At 51.3% G+C, this 8,791-nt stretch overlaps 1 protein-coding gene across 1 annotated transcript in view; it reads right to left on the reverse strand.

The window, feature by feature from the left end:
* TNFRSF13B (TNF receptor superfamily member 13B) overlaps positions 1-1,025 on the reverse strand; it is a 33,797-nt gene extending 32,772 nt beyond the window's left edge. Inside the window, exon 1 of the mRNA XM_014789436.2 lies at positions 932-1,025. Coding sequence (XP_014644922.1) covers positions 932-992 — 61 coding nt within the window. The 5' untranslated portion in view covers positions 993-1,025. The remainder of the gene's footprint in view (positions 1-931) is intronic.
* Between the last annotated feature and the right edge of the window lie 7,766 nt (positions 1,026-8,791).

The raw sequence follows: 8,791 nt of genomic DNA on the forward strand, positions 1-8,791 counted from the left end.
ACGTGGGCTGTGTTTGATCCCGGTTTGCACAAATCAACAGGAAAAGGCACAGCTGAGACCATCGGGAAGTCTGAACACTGACCGGCCGGCAGTGGGGAGAGACCGAGGAATCATGGTTTTCAGAAGTGGTCACCACATCATGGTTAGTTTTTTGGTTTTTGTTTTTTAAAGAGTTTTTAAGAGATAAATCCTGAGGTGTCCCCAAATCAAACAACACGATGTTCGGAATTAGCTTTAAAATGCTCCAGGGGGCCGGAGCCGGGATGGGGGGCGTGGGTGACCAGAGTTGGTCACATATTGATAAATGTGAAGCGGGTGACCCACCAGGAGGGTTTGTAAACTCTCCTCTCTACTCTTGCCTAAGTGTCAACTTCAAAATAAAATATTTTTAAAATACCCTGGTGGGGGCCGGCCCGGTGGTGCAGTGGTTAAGTGCCCGCGCTCCGCTTTGGCAGCCCGAGGGTTCACAGGTTCGGATCCCAGGCGCGCACCCATGCACCTCTTGTCAAGCCATGCTGTGGCAGCGACCCATATAAAGTAGAGGAAAGATGGCCACGGATGTTAGCCCAGGGCCAGTCTTCCTCAGAAAAAAAGAGGAGGATTGGCATGGATGTTAGCTCAGGGCTGGTCTTCCTCACACACACACAAAAAGTCCTGGTGAATCTGGCTCGGGGCCCTCTGGCCAGCTGGTGGTAGGGGTCTCAGAGGGAATTCCGGCCCGGTGGCTGACCATCTGGCCTCGCGGCTCCCATCCTGGACTGCAAGGCACAGACCCCGGAGTCCCCAGACCTGGGCTCTCCACGGGGGGGGCTTGGGGAGGCCCCGGACCGCCCCAGCTTGCCCATCTGCTGTGGGCGTCGCGCCCACCGACCCCACGGAGCCCAGGCGGCGCCGAGCCCTCCCAACCACCCCCGCCTCCCCGGCTACTCACGCCGCTCCTCCGGGCCCGCCCGGCTCCGGCCACCTCTCCTGCTCTGGCCCGGGCCCCTCATTACTCAGGACGTTTATTATTAGCCTCAGATTTGATTAGTGCCCCTGCTGCACTTCCTGGGTTTTCCCCCCAACCTGTAGGATGTAAATCAGCGGCACCCCCACCCCTCACCCCCGCGCCTGCGCGCTGTCTCGGGAGCTGCTGGGGGTGGACGTGGCCCGGCGCCCCAGGAGTCCCGTCGGGCGCTGTCTGCTGAGCCCCCCGCACGCTGCTCACCCGGGCAGAGCAGGGGAAGGCCCGACCCTGCCCCGGCGTTGGCTACCAACCCTGGCATGGCCCAGATCTGGCCCTGACCTCCCACCGGGACCTGGTCTCCTGCCCCACCGCGGACACGCCAGGCTCAGGCCCGGGAAACAGCTCTCCAGCTTCCGAGCATTGCTCAGGCCCTTCCTTCGTCCTGGACAACTATTTCTTGTTTCATTGCCCGGTCATCTCCTCTTATTCCTTCTTCAGGCTCAGCTGAGGTGTCACCTCCTCTGGGAAGCCGTCCCTGACTGCCCCAGGCCAGGTTAGGTGCCCATTCTCTGTGCTTCCTAAGCTCTATCCTTACTCCCATCAAAGCACTCCAAGAGGCTGACACTAAAGCCTGGATTTGAATCTCAGCTCGCCCACTTAGCAGCAGGAAGCCTTGGTGGCAGTTTACTTAGCTTCTCTGGACCTCCATTTCCTCTTCTGTAAAATGGATATAATAACAGTCCCTGTCTCACAGGTTGTTATGAGAATGAAGTGAGTTAACACAGTGGAATTTGTAGAGCAAGTTCTTGGCACAGAGCAGGTTCTCACTAAATGATATGGAGATTAGTGCCGTAGCCCTCCTCACACTCTTGTCTTCCCAGCTCCTCTGAAACCTCCGTGAGCATGAGGAGCCCCGCGGCTTAAGCTGGAGTGGGACGCACTTAGAAGTCACAGGAAGCCCACGGCACTCAGGAAGGGACCTTTGAGGGCTGAGAAGGAATCAGGCGGGTGGAGGGAAGGAGATAGGCCTTCCAGGCAGCGGTCAGGGCAGCGGGGAGCGGTGCGGGGAACAAAGGCCAATTTAGATGATGGTGAGCAGAACAGGAGAGAAAATGCAAATGGCTCGTAACCCTAAAAAATGCTTAATCTCACCAATAAGCAGAAAAGTACGACTTAACCATGAAAAACTGATTTTCATCCAGCAAGTTGGCAAAGTCTTAAAGTTGATGGTGTCGAGGGCTGGAGGGGATCTGCGGAAATGTGAACTCACGCCCTGCTGGAGGAGGGTACCGCCATTTCAGAGGGCAACCTGGCAGCGTCAAGTAAATGTGGAACATATGCCTAACCCAGGACCCAGAAATTCTTTCTGTGCCACAGAGGCACAGGGATGTTCGCTGAAGCATAGTCAATAACAGTGAGCAACTGGAACGACGCGAATGCCCACCCAATAGAGATGGCTGAATAAATGAGGTACACAGGCCATAACCAGGAACACTACGCGTCGCCTAAAAAGAATGAGGCAGATCTGTAAGCAGTGACGTGGAAAGATTGTCAAGACAGATCGTTGAGTGGAAAGAACATAGTTTATAGGATGATACTTACAGTAAGATGCCTTTTAGTAAAACACAAACAAGCAGATCACACACACACACACACACAAGGCCACTATATTGTCCACGATCGCGTACGTGTGAATGTGACACGAGTCTGAAGGGCTGTGCATGATGACAGTGGCTGCATCCAGGGGGCGGGGGGCGAGAAGGGAGCAGGGTTGGGGGTGATGGTCAAAGGGGACTTTAGCCCTATTCATACTGTTTTAATTTTCACATGGAGAAGATACCACATATTACTTGTGTCAATGAAAAGTAGCAAACCCACGGCTGGGCTGGTGGGGTAGACGCGTGAGCCAGAGGCAACCATAGATTCTGTTGCCAGGAACGTTCTGCCTGTTGAAATGGGGCAAGCCCAGAGTCACTGCTGGATGCCCTCACTGCATCCCCTCCTTGCCTTCGATTTGCACACTCCCAGGGCCGAGGCTCTCACCACCTCACAAAGCGGTTGGCTCCCAGGGGGTGAGCTCTGACCACTGGACAGCTTGTCTCCATCTATTGAACACTGTGCCTTCCAGAAACGCAACCTCTGGACAGGTTGCCGCTCTCTGGAGCCACATGCATGGTCTCGGTCAGTGAGACAGCACTCTGGAGTTTTACAGCCAGCATAGGTTAGGCGGAAACTGAAAGACAAGCCCACAAAATCCCACTTGACTTTTGGGGTGGCTGAGAACTGCATGGTGGGGTTCCCTGATGTCTCATTGCTGATCACAGCTTGTTAATGCTTTTCTCAAACAGTTTACAGATGATGGATTTCATTTAGTTTCTATTTCTTTAGTTAGAGGTGTCGTTTACATATGATGAAAGGCATGCATGTCCTGTGGAAGGTCAATGAATGTTTACATATGTGCATATCCAGGCAGCACCACCCAGATTAAGACTTAGAACCTTTTCAGCCCCCCACAGAAGGCTCCCTCCCTCCCCCTCCAGGCAGTACCCCCCATCCCAGAATAGCCACTGTTCTGACCTCTCTCCCCATACAATCGCCTTGCCTGTGCCTGTACGAATGGGATGAATGGGAACATACAGATGGGGTCATCCACTGTGTCTAGTTTCACTCCATGTTAGATGCGATTAAACCAGACAGAACAAAGCTGTGGGGATTTTGGGGGGAAGTTGTTTGACCTCTGCGAGTCTCATTTTCTCCTGATCTATCAAATGGATGACCACGAAGCTGAAACAGGACTGCACAGACGAGAGCACATGTGACCTCTCCCCCCAGGGACGCACAGTTGCAGGGAATTGCTATCATTGTTGCTATTGGGCATGCTCGGTCTATGTCATGACCCACGACAACATCCCCCCAGCCCCGCCCCCACCACTCTGGGCTGCCTCAGTGCAGGTGGTGGAGGTTTCCGAACCTCATTCTGAACCTTCCAAACCTCATTCTGAAACCAGCCCTTCTGACTTGTCTCCTTGGGGGTGCGGAGTTCTAATTTTAAGCTCCACAGTCAAGGCGACAGCAGAGTTTTGGAACCCAGAGCAAAGACACATTGTATACCTCAAGGTTTGGGAACTGGTTCATTCATATACGTGTATTTAAACTGTTGAAATGAGCACCTGGTAAAGAAACATTCAAACAGTGTGAAAGAGAATATAGCAAAAAGCAAATTTCGCCCCCATCTAGATACTCCAGACTCCCCTCCTCAGAGGCAGCAGCCGCCAGCACGTCTGTTCCCACAGCCTTCCACTAGGGCCCAGGCCTTCGTGCGAGTGTGGGTCACTACAGGACAGATTTTGCCCCATTTTCCCCCACGTGCTTTTTTTAACGTAATTCCTGGCTTATCCAGATAAAACACACTGTTAACATGCTCCTTTTCTCCCTTAATATATCCTATCAATCAGTCCTTACCTTTTTAAATGAGCTCTTAGAATGCTCGCTAGGAATAATAACAGGAGCGAGCATTTCCGAACCCCTCACTGTGTGCCAGGCGCTATTCTTAAACACTTGACATGTGCTCATTAATGTCTGTTTTATCTTCTCTGTGACTCACGGAATGGCTGGAATTCCTCAGGGGGAGTCACTCTGTCAGAGGGAACGCTGCCGTGTTGGTCAGTATTTCCTCGCCCGCGTGTGCGATGCTGTGACTGCAGGGCCCCTCGCCCACTCCAGGGCTGGGAGGGTCTTTGAGGCGGCGGGTGTTCGTCTCATCCCGCCCTCGTGTCCGCCACCCCCGCTGGCCCCTTTGAGGCCACGCCGTTGAACCTTCTCTAAAGAGTCTTAGAGGTAAGATAAAAGCAAGAGTACCCAAAAAAGGACATTTCTTAGAAATGCAGCGAAAGCCCTGATTTTCATGATTGCAATTTACATACACGACTCAGATGTGCTGAATTTCCTACTTTGCTAATATACCTGTTCCTTCGATTTGTACTAATTTCTCAGAAAGGCTAGATACTGTTACTTGAGCAAAACCCACCAAAGAAGCAAACACTGATTTCTTTACAATAAAAGCACCCAATCTTTTGTGGGAAGACCTAGTTTCTTTTTCTATTTTAAAATTTTCCCCTCAAAACTTTTTATTATGAAAAATTCAAAACTCAGAGAAAGGTTAAAAGTGAAGTAAAATGAATACCCGTGGACTCTCCAAGACTCAACAGCTGTTCACTTAGACAGCTGAAAGCAGACATTGAAGCTTCACGCCCAGATGCCTCCCGGACGACTCCTAGGAAGATGGACTATGTTCTCTTACACAGACGATCATTTTCCCCCCAAGACAGTCAGTGAGAATTCAATAACATCATTTACTGACTAGTCCATGTTTCAATTTCCCCAGGTGTCCTAAGAAGTTTTTCTTGGCTGCTTCTTTTGAATTAAAATCCAGCCTAGGGTCACACGTTTGCTTATGACTCTTCAGTCATTTTTCGCCCAGAACAGTCCCCTCCCTTTAGTTCTTTTTCTTTTGCCTTCCTTTCCTTTCTTTTGTTGTTTGGTGTGGACTCGGCCGCTGTCTTAGTGAAGGTCCCGCATCTGCATCTCTGACTATTTCCTCCTGGTGTAGTTTGTCCTCATCCTCTGTGAGTTCTGGACTGGCACGGCAGGTCCACATGCTCCCTGGGTTCAGGTTACACAGTTGGGGGAGAAGACCTCCCGGGTGATGGGGTGTCGTTCCTACGGAACCTCATCCAGAGGTGTACCATGTCAGCTTGTCCTGCACGCAGGGAGGCTGAGGCGGACCACCTGTTGGGGGGTACACCAGATGTCCCCAGGTAAAGGCACCTGCCCTTCTGTGTCAGTGTCACCTTTGGGTGCTACTTTGGCACCTTGTGCGTCCTGGTCCCCAGCCACCTTGGGTAGACAGCTGTAGCTTCCTCGATGGTCCTTGCCTGAGACAAGCAACACACCTACAAGACAACAGCTTGTCCCTATCATTCCTTCAGCAGTCCTTAGCTGGTGTTGTCTGGGAAGGAGAGTTTTCTTTTTATTTCTTTTTTTGAAAAAAATATACAGAAAATAACCATGAATAATATAGCAAAACCCATATTTTACCACTTAGAATTATGTTAAAAGGTTGGCATAACCACCTTCAAATTTTTTTTAAGAAGGAAAACATTACAGTGAAAGCTCTGACATCCCCCGCCCCCATCACCTCTCCTCACCAGGAGGAGCCACCAGCAGAAACATGGCTCTAAGTTCCAAGAGTCATTTTTACACCATTATAAGTATGTGTTTATCTATGAACAATACCATATGTAGTGCTGTTTTGCATGAGTTATTTTTAAATTTTTTATATAAATAGTATGCTGTATATATCATCATGCATCTTCCTGTTTTCACCCAACGTTGTTGAGATCAGCTCGTACTAATTCGTAGATTGCTAGTTTGTTCCTTTCAACTGCTGTGTGGTATCCACACTGACCCCTCCATCCCTCCTCTCCTGAGGGCCGCCGTCTCCACGTCCTTGCTGTCGTGAGCAGTGCTGTTCCGGCAGACCTGCGCACGCATCTTTGTGCAAACATATGAGAGTCTCTCTCGGTGGATGTTCTCAAACAGAGAATTTTTTCCCAATTTCAGGAAGGATTGCCAAACTGGCCACACTAATATGCACTCCCATAGCAGTGTGTGACTGTCCCCATTCCCCATATCTTCACCTACAGGGGAAGGTATCAGACTGGTCCATTTAGCATCAGATTTTTTGGCAGTCAAATAGGTGAGAAATGGTATCTTGTTGCTTTAATTTACCTTTCCCGACTGTACGCTAGCGAGGCTGTGCACAGACGGTCACCGGCCGTTGGGAGAAGGAGCTGCAGCCTGAAGGCTTGCAGTCACTCCCCGGGAAGGAAGGGTGCCCCCGAAGCCCACCCTAAGCCAAGAGAGGAGCTACATTAGCTAATCAGGTGGATACCATGGAGGGAATGTAATTATTCTCAATTCACAGCGCCTCTATATTTGTATTAATAATAATACTTGTCACTTATTACTGGCTTACCGTACAGGCACTTTACAGACCTTATTTCATCCTCTCAGGAATTCATTTATTATTATTCCTATTCTACTGAAGAGGAGATTGAAGGTCAGGGAGGTACAGTGACTTGCCTAAGGTCACCGTAGAGCTGGTAAGTGATCTGCCTGCAGCACCCAAACCCTTCCCTATGTACAGCGTTGCCTCTCCACACTCCTCACACGTGCCCACAGAGTTCCCAGAGAGAGTAAAAGAGGCTTCTTACTGAGAGAAGCAGGCCGGTTCTGGCTTTCCTGCCCCTCCCCCTAGCTATGAGCAGAGGGATTGGTTGTTAACCAAAAAGTGCGGCCTTGCAAATAGCTCCCAGCCCACTGGCCCAGGTTCCTGGATTAGGAGACAAACAGAGAAGGCAGTGGAAAGTACTCTCTCACTGCAGCCCAGGAAGGAGAGGTGGGTTGGTGATCTCTTTATCTCTTGTAGTTTTGGGATTGGTGTAGCCAGGGTGGGTGGGGAATAGACCCACGAGACTTGACAACTGTGGAACTCTTATATCTTAAGTTTGGGAGCGAAAGAATCTCTCCCTCTCTCTCTGTCTCTCTGTCTCTGTCTCTCTGTCTCTTTGTCTCTGTCTCTCTCTGTCTGTCTCTATCTCTCTCTGTCTCTGTCTCTCCCTCTCTGTCTCTCTGTCTCTGTCTCTCTCTGTCTCTCTCTCTCTCTGCTCTCTCTCTTTCTGGTTCTCTCTCCCTCTCTCTCTCTCTCTCTGTCTCTCCCTCTCTCTCTGTCTCTGTCTCTCTCTCCAAGCCCTCTGTTGTACATGTGATACTGGGCAGGAATGTTTCCAGACTTCTCCATCGTCATCGGGACTCTAGAAGTGGAGTATCTTACAGACTTCAGGTTTGGCCTACCCATTTTATAGATGGGAAAGCTGAGGCATTGAAACCTCTAGGCTCCGAGCTGGTTGAGGACACCAAAGCGTCAACTTGTCGTCAGAGCCCAGCAAAGCATGCAGCATACAATACACGTTTCACAAATAGATGTTGAACGAATAAATCAATGAATGAGAAGGTTGACAATTACCGACAAATAAACGAAACCCTCAAGCTTTGGGTTCTGCTGGGTGGAGTGACCGATTGGAGGAAGAAGAATCAATGAACCGGGTCCTTCGTGAGAAGATGGGGCCACGCCCCTCAGGGAGGCGGTCGGTGACTCAGCGAGCACTCACATCCACAGTCCACTGACTCACAGAGGTCCCGAGAGGGGAGAAGTACAGAGCCAGGAACAGAATCTGGACAAGGCCCAGACAGCCTGGCCCCACCGCCTCCCTGCTGTCCACTCCCACCTCCCCCTCACTCTGGGAGACATGCCAGACACATGCCCACCCCGGGGCCCTTGTCCCTGCCGTTCCCCCTGCCGGGAACCCTCGACCACCGGCTCTTTGCATGACTGCGTCTCAGCCCCAGCAGCACCTCCTCAGAGAGGCCCTCCTGACCACCCTGGCCAGAGTCCCCAGCAGCCCTCGCTCCCACCCTGATCTGGTTTATTTCCTCTGAGCTCTCAGTTCTGCGTAGGAGGAGCCAGCCTGTTCACATGCTCTCAGGAAGGCCCTCTGCTGCCCCGCCAGAATGTAAGCTCCAGGAGGCCAGTGCTCCCTCTTGGGGTCACCGTGTCCTTGGTGCATGTGGCTGTGCCCGGCCGTGACAGGCACCCCGCACACAGCTGCCGTATGAGTGAGAAAGAGGGCCTAGAGCTGCTTTCCACGGGAGGCTCTGGCGTGTGCGTGTGTGTATCGGGTGGGCATTAGGTGAACAATAACTGACCACAGTTAGTCGAACACC

This window comes from Ceratotherium simum, chromosome 16 (genome assembly GCF_057802395.1).
Source record: "Ceratotherium simum simum isolate JZ-2026a chromosome 16, ASM5780239v1, whole genome shotgun sequence".
Lineage (NCBI taxonomy): Eukaryota > Metazoa > Chordata > Mammalia > Perissodactyla > Rhinocerotidae > Ceratotherium > Ceratotherium simum.